This window comes from Apus apus, chromosome 1, assembly GCF_020740795.1.
Source record: "Apus apus isolate bApuApu2 chromosome 1, bApuApu2.pri.cur, whole genome shotgun sequence".
Taxonomy (NCBI): Eukaryota; Metazoa; Chordata; class Aves; order Apodiformes; family Apodidae; genus Apus; species Apus apus.
In genome coordinates this window covers 8006260-8022727 of record NC_067282.1, presented here as the reverse complement: position 1 = coordinate 8022727, position 16468 = coordinate 8006260, and the positions used below count along the sequence as shown (strand labels likewise).

Sequence of the window (16468 nt, the reverse complement as noted above, 5' to 3'; positions counted from 1 at the left end):
CAGTGAAGGTGCCAGTGTTTGGTACAAATGTAACAAAACTTCTCTCTGTACATCTGTCCAGAGGCTGCAATTCTCCCTATATCACAAGGGAACATGTTATTATGGAAATTTGGGAGCAGATGACAACAGAGATGAGCAAAACAAAAACAAAACCCAAACCCAAATAACCCCAAAACTACCTTAGCCAAACCTAGGAGTGATCAAACAGGACTTCCTCAGGTCAGATGGGTACATGACTCCGGCAGTTGCACCAGGATGGTGATGGAAACCACAAATCTCAGCTTGATGCCAACCAGCCAGGACTATCCAGGCTGCTCCTGCTGCCCTGCTGTGCAGGAATTAGGGCTCCTGGCAGCCCCCAGCTCATGCCAGGTCACCCCTATATGCTGGAGACCTCTCTGAGGCTGGGACAATGGGATGAGGCAGGGAACCGTGCCCCTCTCATCAGCAGCAGCTCTGAAATCGTGGGGGATTGTGTGACCTCGTGCCTACGATCCTCCTAACTTTGACTCCTGACTTAACTCTTCCACTCAAATATGCAAAACATTTCACAGCCTAAGCAGAGGATTTCTGCTAAAGCCTTCCATAAACTGACTTCACAGACTGTTTTTGAAATCTCTCCAGATTGCAAGAGTCAAAAGTAGGAGGAAGATGAGGGCAACAATACTTTTAATGGGGTAAAAGAAAAGATTCTTCCATTTCCAGATGTCTCATAGCCCTTTCAAGTGTAGAGGAAGATATTATGACAGCAGATTTTATGATTCTTGGCTTCAGAATGACATCTAAATTTCATCTTATCTGACATCAAAGAATGAGCTGTTTTATCATCATGATGCTAAAGATCTCGCGTCTGCTCAGAGCAGTAACAATGCAAATAAGGGAGATATAGAGAATTAAAAAAAACCACCACATTTGTGTCCTTAGGCTTTATCTGTGGTTTATCAGCTTAGCTGATAAATTAACTATATGAAAAAGAGAACATAAACAGTGTTTATGTTCTGGATTATAACAGAAATGAATATACACCATTTTTTCCTAAGCTTGAAACCAGGATAATTTTGAGATTTTGTCCCATAAGACCCTCAATTATTTTGATAACATTACATTAAAAGCTATGCCCCAAAGCTCTAATCTTAACTGAAGTATTTATTTCTGATGAATGTTAAAATAAAGATGAAATTGAGCATGATGAAATAGGCCATCAGTTTTGCACATAATTTATTGCAGACTCTTAGCATTGCTCAAGCAATGCTTTAATTCATAGTAATTGGTTTTGGTGGACCTCATCTAACTGGATTTCAGCAAAGCAGTTGAAATGGTGCCACGCAGGGAATTATTAGCAAAAGGATCTGGCTGAAGCAGAGACAATAGGTGCTGAAAGGGGAACTGTCGGAGTAGAGGAAGGTTACAGGCAGTTTCTCAAGCATCACTCTTAGCCAGTCTTAACTAAATATATCCCACCAGCCAGCAACATTTACACAAGAAGAAGGAGCACATTAATGAAATTTGCTGATGACACACAGCTGGGAAGAGCAGCAGAATGTCTCATAGGAGCCGATTACTGGAGAAATACCCTAAAGATATTTCATTATACAAAGCTTAAGATCATGCACTTAAAAGGAGATTGTGTTTCCTGAATGAGCTCTGGTGGAAATGAGGAGACAGAAAGTCTGTTTTTATGGTGAAGCCTGGGAAATGTGAACTTCTAATGCCGATGTCTCCACAGTACCTACAAGCTTGGGTCCAGCCAGGCAGCTGAGCTTTTAAGCACTGGCAGGAACAGCAGCGGCCAAAGGCACTTAGAAAAAATACAAGTATTCCTGGGTACCTGTTTACAAACAGTTATTTCATTGGCACTGCAAATTGAACGCAGCTCAGGCCTTCTTTCAGATTATTCTCTCAGTTTTTATTATTCGTCCTGTTAAATAATTACCTGCAGAAAGCAGGTGGCAGGTATTGAGTGGTTCATCCATAATGGTGAGAATGAGGCAACCCTGCTCTGCTGCAGCCTTCTTTGAGCCTGGGGAGCAGGCCTGCTGAGCACAGCTGATCTCCTTCCACCTGCAGAGCTCACTCAGCCTAACCCTCTACTGCATGGAAAGGACATTCCAGAGTTACCCGCACATCGGATGAGTTCCCAGCATGAAGGGTTGCTTTTCCCCCACCCACACACTCTGGAAAAGTCTTTCCTGCCCTTTCATTGCCCACAATGATCCCTCAGAAGGGCTGGCTGGAGAGAAGTGCTCCCACACGACTGGTGACATTTAAGCCGTGACAGATCCCTTTGCGTATGGATCCTGCTCTTACTCAACACAATAGCAGACTTTGGTGGGTGCAGGATGAAGCCCAGTGTGACATTTTCTTCCACCCCACGCTTCCTTGCTGAGTGAAGCTTTTGTGAGACAGCAGAGGCCAGAAAAACCCTGTCATCCCACCTGCTTCTGTAGCCTCTGGTCCCACGGCCGGTTGACCCTGTGCTGCAGCGGTGCATAGGTCCTCACATACTCCCTTCCCTACCAACAATGAGAAGAGCCCCTCTGTGCTTCATTCTCCAACAAAACTGCAATAAATTCAGGCAAAACATGACTCTTGGACAAGATAATTTTTTTGGTAAGCCATAATATCATCTTCTATGAAGGGACACCCTTCCCATGGCGACCAAACCACCACCACAGAAAAGGTAACAGAAGCAGGGTCTGACTGGGAATTCATTAGAAAAACAACCTTTGATAGCAATTTTATAGAAATTTCAATTTTATAGAAAGCAAAGCTTTGCTGAGACATCCTGATTTCACCTAAGTTTTCATCAGAAAGGTTTCTTTGACCCAAATGGAAATTTTTAGTCAAAACCAGGGCAAGTGCCACCTGCCTGTCCCAGAACAGCCAACAGGGCAGCCAATTGAGCAGGAAAGAACAAACCCAGCAGTTAAATGGGTTTTCTGAAGTGCATCTTATCCCTTATTTTTAAAGATTTTTTTTTTTTTTCATCATAGGAAGTTTTCCCTGGATGGGCAGGAACAGAAAAAGGATGGAGACTGTGAGAAAATACCAAAAAGGAACTGTTTTCTAGCTAAGTCAGGTTTAAACTCATCTCAGCTACCCCATTTAAACTTACCTTTTTCTGCATGATGGCAAATATAGTTCAGCTTCAGCTCAGAAGTGGGACTTTATGTTAGGTAAGCCTTCAATGAACTTTTACAAATGAGAACATTTTTGTCTGCTTCTGACCTGCCCATAGCAGTAAATACATGTGACTTTGCATGTAAGGGGATAAAGGAAAAACTAAAATCTACATCTTCATTAAATTAACTTATTCATGTCTGCACCCTGTGGAAAAATCACCAAATCTATGAAAATGTGGCATTAAATAGTTCTAGGAAATTGTTTAGGAGAAGCTAGAAAAATTAGCTCCAGTAAGAGCTAAAAACCTTCATACTCTTTTCTCAATATTGGAGTTGACCAGAAAAATACTCTCTCCTCATCAAATCATCAGCATGAACAGTGACATCCAAAGCTGAAATGAATGCAAATGAGCAAATGTCAGTTAACATGGATCAGGTATTTTCATTATGTGTGCTACTTAAATTGAGTGTTTTATATAATTATCATTTGCTTGGTGAAGTAATAGAGGTGTTTAATTTCTTGTAGATCTCTGCTGATGCATAATTAACTTTTAAGATAATTTATTGTAAAAAAAACCCAAACATCGTCCATGAAATGTTTCCAGATTAACACCCTTTGTCTACCCTTGAGCCACAATCACTTTACTGTTTGAGATGTTTAATTAGAGATCTAAATTACTGTTAGAGATCTTTAGATAAAACACAGCAGGAGCTAGCTTTCATGACTCTGCCTATCCCCATTTAGTTCAAAATCAATCCACACACAAAACATCACAGATTATTTTATCCTGGGAGTAATCAGTGTTGCTAACAGTGTGTGGGGCATGCTAAGACATCTCTCTACTCTTGTTTAATCATTTACTTACACTACTTTAATGGCAGACACAATGCATGTATGACCTAATAGTCACCATGTGAGGAAAAAACATCCAGGTGGAAAAGATCAAGTTCCTAATGCTAATCTCACTCATTTATGCTTTCCTGTGTATCTACAGACTCACCTCAGGTTTGGCATTTACACACTCAATTTAAGAGGCTTAATTTCCTTGGGCTCCTCTGTCTTCCTTCTACACCTAGTGGAAAAGGGAATGGAAATAAACAATATTCTTAATAAAAACCCTACACACATGCACATCCATACACCTGTGTGTCTAACACAGCAACCAGTTCGCTAGGAACCTTGTTCCTGGGATATGTATCATATTGTCATTTCACTCTTTGCTGCTCTGCTTCTGTCCACGCTTCCTCTTCACTCCAGGAAAGCAAAGAAGTTTTTACCCACCCATCACACTTTATCCACTCTTTGAAAGCTTCTCTTCCCAAGGCCTGTGCACACTGCCTTGGCACGCTCCCAAAAGCCACGAACAAACGAGAGATTAAGTGGAAACACGGAAAAGAATTTCAAGCATGTATTCTACTTGCTTGGAGTTCAGCGTGCAACTTTAAGACAAGGGCTGCCCTCTAAACAGGCAGGCCTGGGAATTCAGTTGCAAAACAATCACAGATACAAGGAAAATACCTTTCCTCTGAGAAAGAAACTTGATGTTATTCCACAGTCTTCAGTAGGCTAAGTTCAGCATGTGCTCTGGAAGAGTCTGGCATGGCCTGTGCTTTCTTCAGACTTCAGTTTCCACCTCCAGCTCTGTTCTCTGAGGGAGCTGTAGCACATGAACTGGAATTTTTCCTATGTCAGACTGCTGAAGATGCAGGAGCAGAAAGTTTAAATCCTTTCACAACCAAATGCTTCCCTCCCCCCTAGCTGTCCTGCCTTAAGATACAAGAATAATGAGGCACTTGATTCAGTTCTCCAGATTATTGGCAGACATGATCAGCTGGACAGTAACATTTCTAGGGTCATACCTGTATATAGCTCAGTGACTGGTGTTTTCCTTGATGAACCACCTCGGCCACACAGCTGTCTTTCTCACAGTTTCAAGGTCTGGTTGTAAAAGAGTCCTGCTCAGAGCATCAAAGCAAATATACTCCCAGTGCAATTCCCAAACCTGCCCAGCAATGGCCCCACCCCACTCTGAATGAATACACTGGCAAAATTACCACCAGCTCAGGGGGGGGGCAGGTAAAACAATGTTGAGCTTTAGCACAACAATTCTACCAACTTTATCTGAGATTTCAGTTTCTTTCCAAAAACAATCTGGAATGTTTGCATAGGGTGCACAGTAGAAAGAGACTCTCCCAACCCTAATTACACTGAACTATCTGCATAGATTTTTTAAAAAGAACCAAGTTGCTCACATTACCCAAGCTCGTTTGCTTTCTGCACAACTCCACTCTGCCAGTCATCTCAAGAGAATGAAAGATCTCAGTCTACATTCCAAGGGAGCAGTTGAGAACACAGGACCAGTGGATGGGAAATACAGCCCATAAGCCAGGACTGATGCTCTCTAGCCGACATGATGTACCATGAACATCCAGAAATCAGGAAAGATGTATGGACAGCAATTCCCAAATCAAAAAGTAGAACATTTCTGCTCTCCAGTGTTCCTCAAACAACTGTGAGTCTCACTGGTGGCCTCAGAGGAATGTTTTTCTTACTGCATCAACTGAAAAAAAAAAAAAGATAGACCTAATTTATGACCTTATACTGACTGTCTCAAATTCCTCCATGGTTTATCAACCCCAAAGTTAAAAAAAAAAAAAAAAATTGACTCTCTAATGCGTTATTTTCAGCTTTAACTAATTTGAGCTCATGACTGACTTTGGAACTGCAACAATTTTATGAAAGCTAAGATTGATTATTCCTGTTCAAAGACACAAAGTAATTAAGCCTACTGTAAAAAAAATAATAAATTACTTCTAAAACAGGTGGGGACAAAAGAAAACTGAAGGAAGACAAACAACACTGAGATATTAATACATCTGTTCTGTAACTGAATGTCCTTCCAAATAAGTAACTGAAACAAGACTGAAAGTGCAACCCAAGTACTGTACAAATACAAGAATGTCTGCATTGAAATTCCATTACTTTTCTTTATTCACTGTGATACATTCAAACAAAAGTGCTCCAGATAACAGCCATAAAGTAAAGGAAATAAAAATAAAAAGGCAGAAGAAGACCATCAGATACATATGGTGATTATTCATATTTCAAAGCATTAGTAACTGCTTGTATCTGAGTGCACCAAAAGCCCACATGAGGGTCCATGTTTTTTTATGCTGCACCTATAAAAATAATAATCATAGGCAGCTCTAGCAAAAAATGTTTTTCAGAACTAGAGCCAAAGCCATCAAAAGATAAAGCACCATCAGGCATATGTTTACAAATGCCATAGTAATTAGTAGAGTGTAAGGAAGGCATAGCTAAATTAACATTCTCCTTGTATAGCACAGGGAAGCTTGGCTTAAATTCAATCCTTCCCAGCTCTGCCATTTCACACCAGGGACTTGCATTTGCCCCACAACACTAAGTGCCATGGGCAACTGGGTAAGCTTCAGGAGACAGTGAGAGATGGATGGAAGAGAAACTGGAACTGGAGCCAGTGTCTATCCTCCTATTTAAAAGAATAATATTGGCATGGCAGCACATATGTCATCATGTTACTGCAATAGAGTGGCAAAATCCACCTGAGAAACACTGTTTGTACAGACATATTAACTTGCCAATGCTGTTTGCTGAGCTACAAGGTTTTGGCTGCACTGATTTCACCTACAAAAGACAGTTATTTTTTTCATATCCAACTCTGCTAAGGTAAAAATGTAAGTCACTGTTACCTGTGCAGAGCAACACTTCATAGCAAATTCAGATTACATCCTATAATGTGGCACTATTCCAGCTGCAGAATTACTGAATTGTGCATTTGCCAACAATTATTTGCAACTCAACAATTTGATGGGGATGAGAGGATTCCTCTCCAAAACAACACAAGAAATTGCAGTCAAGATGCCATCCAAATTATTCTGTCAAGGGGATGTGATAGAGAGACACTTGCAAATCCAGGGTCCCTCCACCTGATGTATTTTTAGGTAGAAGAGTATGGATCTTCAACAAAAAGGGGGAAAACCCAGTAGAACCCTTGTCCTGCTCTCCCCTTTACCTGCTTTGCAGGCAGCAATACAGATGGCCAGCAAGGCCAAAGACAGGCTTCTCCTCTGAAAATCTGAGTTGCTGACACATGATTTTCCTTAAAAGACCTAAAGAAAAGAAGCCTCTGTCCCCATACACTTTCTACAATAGCATATAGTCATAGGACCCTGCTAGGTGTAAGGCAATGCCCCAGCTGCTATAAAGATTTCAGCCTACGTATGATTTGTGTTTCCCAAAGCAGGATGCAATGGCACCACTCATATGACCAACATCATCTTCACAGTCAAGTCCTTGCAACATCAAGGTCTGTTTGCTCAAAAAAGCATTTTTCTTAACTATGTTACTCATAAAGTCTCAAATCACTCAGGCCAAAAGAAGGTTAGAAGTGTTATGCAGCTATTTACCCTCCATGCTATTTGTGTGGCAGCCATCTCCCACAGAGGCCTTGCCCTTTTCACACTCCCTTTCTCATGCAGGAACACAAAGCTGCAATGTTTGGGTTGCAAACACCATTAAATGCCCCTCTTCAGCCCCCAACAGCATAGAAATATTTTCTTTTACAAGTTCAGATCAAAGCATTTCTACTAATCCTAGGATTTATTAAAACAAACATTGTAGGCATGAGACAGTCAACAGCCTCCCTTTTATAAGATTCTTTGGAGACGGTTCTGATGTCCTACTGTTTACTGATCCACCCCTAATTAATCTTCAGTTGTTCAGCTGCAAATTCAGCAAGTCCACCTGCTCCTTCCCCACCCAGCAGACGTTCCTTTCTCCCCAGTTTTGAGCTGTAATGACAGCACCACACAGCCCCTGTCCGGAGAACAAGGTGGCTTGCTTGAAAAGCTAGATATCCCATCCCGATGTTACAAGAGTGCATCACACACATTTGGAGCAGAAGTCTAAACTTTCCCCAGATGAGTAATTAAAAGCAGTCATTAAGTGCTCTCAAGGAGTTGCATTGTCTTTATCCTTCCCTGCAGTCAAGGTAGTTGCCTTTGATCCAGTAACAGATCTGTGCGTATTTGAGGGGTGTGATGCGAACAGCCACATTGAAATCCTGTGGGGTGCCATTCATGTCCACCCACTGATGGCCTGAAAATATTCCAATAATTTTACGCTCCCATTTGTGATTCTGCCTCTTCCACATCCTCACATACACCCCAGAGCCACTCGCACCCGGCTGGGCATCACACTGCTGGTATAACAGGTCATACGTTTCATCTTTGACATCACAGAAACGATAAACCAGGTTTCCTGGGCGATCATTATCGTAGCCAGAGAAGTGAATCCGCCCTCCAGGCAAGTGTCGTGCTGGTGGGCTCACACCTATCTTCATAAACTTTCTTTTATGAGGCTTCTTCAGCTCCAGCAAAGCATAGTCATAATCCATGCCAATGTCATTGGCATTGCCTTTGATCCATCCTTTGGGGACATGTGTCCGTTTCACTCGGATCCACTGGAATTTCATTTTCTCAGGCATTGCTGAGTTGGTGATATTGGCCCCTTTGCTGCCATCTTTCAGTTTGGGCTTTAGGAACCCCACCCGCAGTTTCTGAGCTCCTTTGACGTAACTCTTGCCATCATGGATGCAATGAGCAGCAGTAAGAACATGCTTTTCAGCCACGAGCGTCCCTGTGCAACCTGTGGATAGCTTCACTGATGTGGAGAATGGGTAATTCAACAAGAAGTCTTTCCCAAAAATGCTAAACCTGCTGTCATAGCCATAGATCTGCCTCTTAGTTCGAGATCTGCCTTGAGACTCACCACCGCTGTTGCTCAGAATATATATGCCCACTTCAGTTTCAGTGAGGCTACCATTAGCATACAAGGTTTCATAGGACAAGTAGTTCTTCACTTCTTCATAAGTTGGCAGCGGGGAACTTTTATGGCAAGCTGGGCCACAGGGAGATACCACTTCCAGTCTGGCTTCAGCATCAAACTGTGGTTTGTCCAAGTTAAGTGTAGACTGTGGCAGGATAACTGGAACTCTGTAAGATGGCCAAGTTGGCTTCCAGTGAGAACTGGAGGGCACCACATCTTTAGCAGCACACAAAAGGAGGATTAAAGTGGACAAGCCTGCCATTCTGAACGCCAGTCTGTGGAAAGCAAAAGGAAGTCCAGTTACTTACCCAAACAGGTTGCAAGATTAATCTACCTTGCTAAGTAATGGCTTGCTAACCAAGAATAATAAAATAAAGGTCAAGAGACTTGAACAGAGCCAACTATCATTTAAATTCTTCAGCTTCTCAGCGTTAAACTAATACCTTAAGATGTATCCTAAACCACGTGACTCTGGTTAAAACTGAAACATGGTGTGCTTAACCTTTAGATGTGCTCACCCACCATCTCCCAGTCGACTTCAGTGGGAAGTTATGGTATTTGTCTTCACACAGTGTAAAGACAGTTCAGACTCTGTGTAAATTCCTGCATCCAGAAACCACAGCTCCTGCAAAGAGTATATGTGTCTTACGTCAGCTAGATTACAGCATTCTCTGAAATCTCCCATCTACTCTTGACTGCACTGAGAGAGGTCCTTCAATCCCCTCACATCATTTGCTGCCTTCACCAGAGACATCAAGGTGATGGGAGGAACAGGCAGGTGGACAAAGAGGTTAAGGTGAACAGGAGCTGGGTTGCAGAACATGTTCTCGTGGGAGACTCACCGCCCCTTGCAGCTCATACCAGAGGAAGGTTTCTGCTCCATGTAGCATTTGTCTCTCCTAGGCTTACATGACAAAAGGTTGATATGATTACACGAGGGCAGCTAATGAAGTAAGTTTACAATTCTTGGGGGAATTTTCAGTTAACGTACTGGCCGATTTCTTTATAAACTCGATTAATTAGAAACACAAACCAACCCCCTCTGAGCATAGGGAGGCAAACGGGACTGTAAATGTGTTTATGAACCGCAGGCAGAGTGCCTCAGACTACAGAGAACAGCATGCACCAGCACTGTGTCAAGAAAATGTGTAACTTTAGTTTATTTGAAAATTAGCTATACAGCTGAATCGCTGCAGGAGCCATTGCACCCTGGGCAGGAAAGCAGGCAAGATCTCCCTCATACAAAGATTATTCAAACAAACCTCTACTATTATGTTGAGCTTTACACATATTTAAAACCCTGCCGAGGTTACACTGATCACAACTGCAGGATCATTCCTGAAATACCTCAAATGAGTAAACCAAAGCAGGAGATCACCACAGCTATCTAAGAATTAAAAAGAAAAATCCTTCTCTCCAATAGTTTTTGTAGGAATACTCCATCCCTAATCTGCACCAGAAAAGACTTCAGAAGCTACAGACTGCTAAAGTCCAAAGGTGTCCAACTCAAATACTGAGCCTGCATTCTTCTATTGTTGGTGGCATCCTCTTTGGGAATGGAGGCTAGAAATCATAGAATAAATCACAGAATAGTTAGAGTTGGAAGGGACCTTAAAGATCATTGAGTTCCAACTCCCCTGCAATAGCAGGGACACCTTCCACTAGATCAGGTTGCTCAGAGACCCATCCAACCTGTCCCTGAATGCTTCCAGGGATGGGGCTTCCACAGCTTCTCTGGGCAGCCTGTTCCACTGTCTCACTACCCTCACACTAAAGAATTTCTTCCTGATGTCTAACTTAAATCTCTCATCTTTCAGTTTAAAGCCATTACCCCTTGTCCCATTACTACACACCCTGGTAAAAAGTCCCTTCAGGTACTGGAAGGTCACTATGAGGTTCCCCTGGAGCCTTCTCCTCTTCAGGCTGAATAAAGCAGGCAATGTTCAAAATATAATTTATTAATGCAGAATAATGAAACTTTTCCATTCCAAAACCAGATTAATGGAGTTGATGCTACTGATGACCACAAATGCAGGTACTCTTCTATAAGTGACCAGACATTGTTGCTGTTTTTTAAATTAACAAACAGGACATCTTTAAAGGGATGTATTTTTTTCAAGAAGGGCTAAGCACTAAAAATGTGTTGTTTTATATCTAAAAGGTAAGTCATGCTGGAAAATACAGGCTAGTTTAAACATGAAGCAGAACTGCATAGCTCTGGATGTCCCAAAATTGGAAAATACTTGCTTATGTATTCAAGGAAAATCACCCTTCCACAGCAGAGATTTGAGGTGGCTGGGTTTTGCAAACTATCAAATGACATTGCCTCATGTTGGTATAAGGGTGGCCCAGGTAACACGTGTTGTATCAAATATACTTGTATAACAGTGATTAGGAAAACAGAAGGTAAGTGCAGGGCAAGGGCAAGTGCAGGGCAGTCAGGGGATCAGGGCCAGCCAGTATGGGTTTATGAAAGGGAGGTCTTGCTTGACCAACTCGATCTCTTTATATGACCATATGACCTGCCTTTTGGGTGAGGGGAAGGCTGTGGACATTGTCTACCTGGACTTTGGTAAGGCCTTTGACATCGTCTCCCACAGCATTCTCCTGGAGAAGCTGGTGAAACGTGGCATAGACAAGTATACCCTTCATTGGGTAAAAAATTGGACGGATAGCTGGGCCCAGAGAGCTGTGGTAAATGGGGTCAAATCGTGGGCAGCTGGTCACTAGTGGTGTCCCTCAGGGCTCAGTTTTGGGGCCAGTCTTGTTCAACATCTTTCTCAATGATTTGGATGAGGGGATTGAATGCACCCTCTCAGTAAGTTTGCAGACAACACCAAACTGGGTGGGAGTGTCGATCTACTAGAGGTAAGGAAGGCTCTGCAGAGGGACCTGGACAGGCTGGATCAGTGGGCCAAGGCCAATTACATGAGGTTGAACAAGGCCAAGTGCAGGGCCTGTGTTTTGGTCACAACAGCTCCAGGCAATGCCACAGGCTTGGGGAGCAGTGGCTGGACAGCTGCCCAGCAGAAAAGGACCTAGGGTTGCTGGTGGACAGCCAGCTTAACATGAGCCAGCAGTGTGGACAAGAAGGCCAATGGCATCCTGGCCTGCATCAGGAATAGCATGACCAGCAGGAGCAAAGAGGTGATTGTGCCCCTGTACTCGGCACCGGTGAGTCTGCACCTTGAGTACTGTGTTCAGTTCTGGGCCCGTCACTATAGGAAGGACACTGAGATGCTGGAGTCTGTCCAGAGGAGAACAACCCAGCTGGTGAAAGGTCTAGAGAAAGAGTCATACGAGTAGCAGCTGAAGGAACTGGGGATGTTTAGTCTGAAGAAGAGAAGGCTGAGGGGAGAACTCTCTACAACTACCTGAAAGGAGGTTGTAGGGAGGTGGGAGTTGGCCTTTTCTCCCAAGTGAATAATGACAGGACCAAAGGAAATGGGCTGAACTTGTGCCAGGGGAGACTTAGATTGAATATTAGGAAGAATTTCTATACTGAAAGAGTGGTCAGGCACTGGAACAGCCTGACCAGGGAGGTGGTGGAGTCACCATCCTTGGAGGTGTTCAAGAAACGTGTGGACGTGGAACTTCAGGGCATGCTTTACTGGCTGAGATTGTAGGGTTGTGAGGGTTTTTTGTGGGTGTTATTTGGTGGAGTGTGTGTGGTGTTTGTGTTTGTTTGGGGTTTTGTTGTGTGAGTTGGTTTTCTTTTGGAGTGATGTGTAGTGTGTGTTTTTTTTATGGTGGCTGGACTCGGTGATCTCAGAGGTCCTTTCCAACCATGACTATTCTGTGGTTCTGTAATGGGGACACGTGACACCACTCCACCATCCCAAAGACAATATAAACTAGCCTAAGGTGAGTGTCCTACTTGTGACCCTAAGGGCTGTACACAGGAATGTTTACTGGTCTCCCAGTTAGAAACTGAGAACAGACTAAATCACAGTTATGCTGTGCACCAGGTAGTAGATCCCATAATTGACAGTATGTATTTATAAGCAGTCTGCTCTCATCTGCTTCACACCAAAGTTATTCCCACAAACTATACTTGAAGCTTTCCTGATGGATGGAATCTCTGTTTAAATTGCACCTCTCAAGTCACTTCTTGGATCTAAAAATCATTCATGCAAACTGAGGCAATGCTGGCCGTTGGCTGCTTTATTTAGCTGGCAGGGGAAAATTAGAAGTGTCTTGTCAGTTGTTATTTGCACAAGCAGGACGATTCCCTCATGCCTGTCAGCACAGCGACCTGATGAAGGGACTGTGTGCTCAGCAGATACTCTGCTTCCACCGAGATCATCACCAGGGCTGAGAAACTACCTCTCCCTGCAACCTGCCCTCCCTCATCTCCCTACCATCGCCACTGCAGCAACGCCAACATTTTCCGAGGCAGTTTTAGACAGCAGAGGGCAGCCACCCAATGAAGAGAACAAGACAAGACAGGAGCTGGGACTTAAGCTGGTCCCCCCAAAAAGGCTACAGAAGATGGTGTCTGTGTCTGTGTTGTGCTCTGTAAGGTGGTACTTACACCCTGCCCCTGAGCAAGCCTTCCCACACCACCCCCCCCTCCACTGCTTCTGTGCTATGATCACATTGCAGCTACGTGGCATAAAAAAGCCTTTTAATCAGTTACAGAACTTTTCTATTATTTAAAATGTTGTTAAAACCTAACAATAAAGTACAGTTGTGAGTTTATTGTTAGGATTCAATACCACAAACCCAGGCATATTTTAAAGTCTTCATAATTATGTCTTATCTGGAGACATGGCTGGTACTAAATAAAGTTCTGGGCTGCAATAAATAGAATAAATGTCCTAATAACAAGATGCCAAATTAGAGCACAGTATCTCTTGCTGTGCAGGTCTCTCCTCTTTAAAAAAATAGTAGTTAAGCAGAAAAATGAAGGCATTTAAAAAGAAGTCTAAAATTAAAGAGAGACCTACCAGTTAGCCTCTTCTTTCCTTTTCCTTTCTCTTTTCCTTTTTTGTTTTAAACAAAACCAAAAAGCTGAAGGAAGCAGAGTCAACACACTACGTTCAGCTACTTACTCATGGGTGACCCTGAAAGATGTTCTCAAATGGAGCAAACTGCTACGCACCGAGCACTTCCCTGAGCAGCTACCACAAAATGATACTGAATGAATTAACGAGGTTTTGCTCTACTGGAGTACTGCTCTTCTGTTTCTACTTAAACTGTGTCATAAACTCAATTCACCCTTTGACTCAGTACAAAGCCCTGCTCTGATATCCAGCCTAGGAACCCCCCTAGAAAGCGGTTTGTACATAATCACACTTGCTAATGGCATTAAAATTGTTTAGAGAATGGAAACAGTGACAGCTACCCCGAGGCTCCCCAGGCTGCTAGAACACTTTACAGACACATTTTGCTGCCTGCTATGGGCATTCACCCCTTGAGACAGATGTTGGTGAAAGAGAACTGCCTTGTTCAGGATGGACATGAATCATTTTCTAATAAGCAAGTAATTTTTCTGGACGAGGTCACTACTGTAGGGGTGGTTCTTCTAATAGATGGTTAAAGAACAATAAATCTTGGAACACAGGGTATGAAAGTCCATGAAGCAAACAGTCTCCATTACATTTTGAAATGAAGGAAGTTTTTTCCACAGTGCTGGAAGCCAGATTAACATGGCAAAAGAAATAAAGAAAGAAAACCAAGAGAGCAACAGAGAAAAACCTGCCTCAAACCAAATTATAAAGGTGAACTACCTCACTGTCACCGCTGTGCCAAAATACCTCGGCTGATTTTCTTAGTCACAGAACTTGTTAAAACACAGCAAAAATCATCAAGTCGCTCTTTTAGAATTACAGAAGCTTTACTGCCCTTAAAATCTGACATCTCCGTCAGCCTGCCTGCGATGCCGAAGGTGGTGTGGGAGTTACTGTGCCTTGCCCACTAGACAGACGGCTGCAAGAGGTGGCTCGGAAAACCTGAAACAAACTTTGATCCTGGCAGGCCAAGGGTGCCTGTTAACATACACAACGGGCACAGCGGGTATTTTGACATGTGTGTCCGTCACACACAGAGGAAAGGGAGCATATTATGTGTTTACCCCTTGGTCCAATTCCTATGGAGTAATTTCGCCGCCTCCTTTCGCCCTCTTTTCTTTTCCTCTTTCTCTCTCCCTGCACGTCAAGCAGCTTGGGTTTCACGATACCAGAGCAAACAGCGTTACAGGCAGGAGGTGACGGGCAACCCGGGTGACACGGCAGGCTGTCAGCAAGGACATGCGTCCCCGGGGCGACCGACCCACCTGGGCGATGCACGGCAGCGGGGCAGCCGTGCAAGCGGGGCCCCTCACCGACCCCTCGGACCTCGCCGGGGCAGGAGGCTGGAAGGCTGCTGAACAGACCGTGCAACAGACGCCTTACAAACCCCAAATACCGATGCTCTCTCCGCCACGGTGATGAACCCAACTCTAGGAACCGCGGCGACTCAACCGGAGAGCTACCTCTGTCGCTTCCCAAGCGAAACACGCAGCGAGGAGGATTTTTCTGCCCGCTGCTGCCTCACCAGGCGCCCCTTCAAAGTTAGCCACGGCGACCAGAGCGCGGCGGTCCGTGCAGCCCCGGCGGAGGGGACGAGCGGCGGGGACCCGCGGGGAGAAGCCGCCTTACCCCTTTTGTCTGCCCGCCGCCGGGGAGGCGGCGCCGGCTGCGCTCCCGCTTCTGCGCGCCGGGTTAAAAATTAAGCTCCGAGGGGAGGGCTCGCCCCGAGCCCGGACGGCGGCTCCCGCAGCCCGGCCCGCGGCAGCAGCCGGCGGGGGAGCCGCGCCGGGTTCCCTCGGCTCCGCGCCCGCCGCAGGTGAAGCGCCGGCCCCGGGGCACCGAGGGGCGAGAAGGGCGCTCGCCATCCTCCCCGCCGCCCCTCTGCCCCCCAACCCCCGGGGTGACCCGCAGCCCTTTTAGCACCCTCCCGGCCGGCGGGACCCGCTACCTACCAGCTCCCCGCGGCGGCGGCTTCTTCTCCGGGAGCCCGTCAGGCAGGTGGCGGGGCCGGTCCCATCACTCCCGCCGCCTCCGCGGGGCTCGGGGCCACCTCCCCGCTCCCTCCCGCCGGGCGCCTTCCCTCGGAGGCGCGCCCGGAGCGGGGCGGGGCGGGGCGGCGCGGGGCGGAGCGGCGCCTCCCGCAGGTGGCTCCGGCTCCCGCTCCCGCTCCGGCCCCGGCTCCCGCCGCCCGGCCCCGCTCGGCCCCGCAGCGCTCCCGGCGGCGCCAGCGCCCTCTGCCCGGCCCGGCCCGGCCCGGCGCTCACGCCTTCCCCCGCGGGCCAGCGCCCCAGTGCACCCTGTGGGGCCTCACCCCGTTTTGTTCTTCTCTTACACGGCTATTTCCACCTATTTCCTGAGAAAAAAAAAACCAAACAACTATGATTATTTCCCCCCCCCCCCCCCCCCCGCTTCGTTCTTTGTTTTTACTCACAGTGTCCGGAAACTTGGGGCAAACCAACCCCACACCC

General features: G+C 45.4%; 1 protein-coding gene and 1 long non-coding RNA gene across 4 annotated transcripts; both read right to left on the bottom strand.

Moving 5' to 3' along the window:
* Positions 1 to 659: 659 nt before the first annotated feature.
* On the bottom strand, positions 660 to 5387 carry LOC127385402 (uncharacterized). Its single transcript, XR_007889668.1, has 3 exons — positions 4642 to 5387; positions 4124 to 4195; positions 660 to 3514 (listed from the first exon to the last, which is right to left on the bottom strand). It is a non-coding gene; the product is annotated as an uncharacterized LOC127385402 (long non-coding RNA).
* Positions 5388 to 6086: 699 nt separating this feature from the next.
* PRSS23 (serine protease 23) lies at positions 6087 to 16167 on the bottom strand. Of its 3 annotated transcripts, none has more exons than XM_051620927.1 (2): positions 15953 to 16167; positions 6087 to 9263 (listed from the first exon to the last, which is right to left on the bottom strand). In XM_051620927.1, exon 2 carries the CDS (start codon positions 9248 to 9250, stop codon positions 8132 to 8134), a length of 1119 nt encoding a protein of 372 aa, XP_051476887.1. In that variant the 5' UTR covers positions 9251 to 9263; positions 15953 to 16167; the 3' UTR covers positions 6087 to 8131. The 3 variants fall into 3 exon arrangements, with proteins under 3 accessions (XP_051476887.1, XP_051476901.1, XP_051476894.1); XM_051620941.1 differs by lacking the exon at positions 15953 to 16167 and adding an exon at positions 15464 to 15541; XM_051620934.1 differs by lacking the exon at positions 15953 to 16167 and adding an exon at positions 15397 to 15415.
* Between the last annotated feature and the right edge of the window lie 301 nt (positions 16168 to 16468).

Excerpts from the sequence above, each read along its gene's own strand:
- PRSS23 (XM_051620927.1), bottom strand. The coding sequence starts at position 9,250 with ATGGCAGGCTTGTCCACTTTAATCCTCCTTTTGTGTGCTGCTAAAGAT.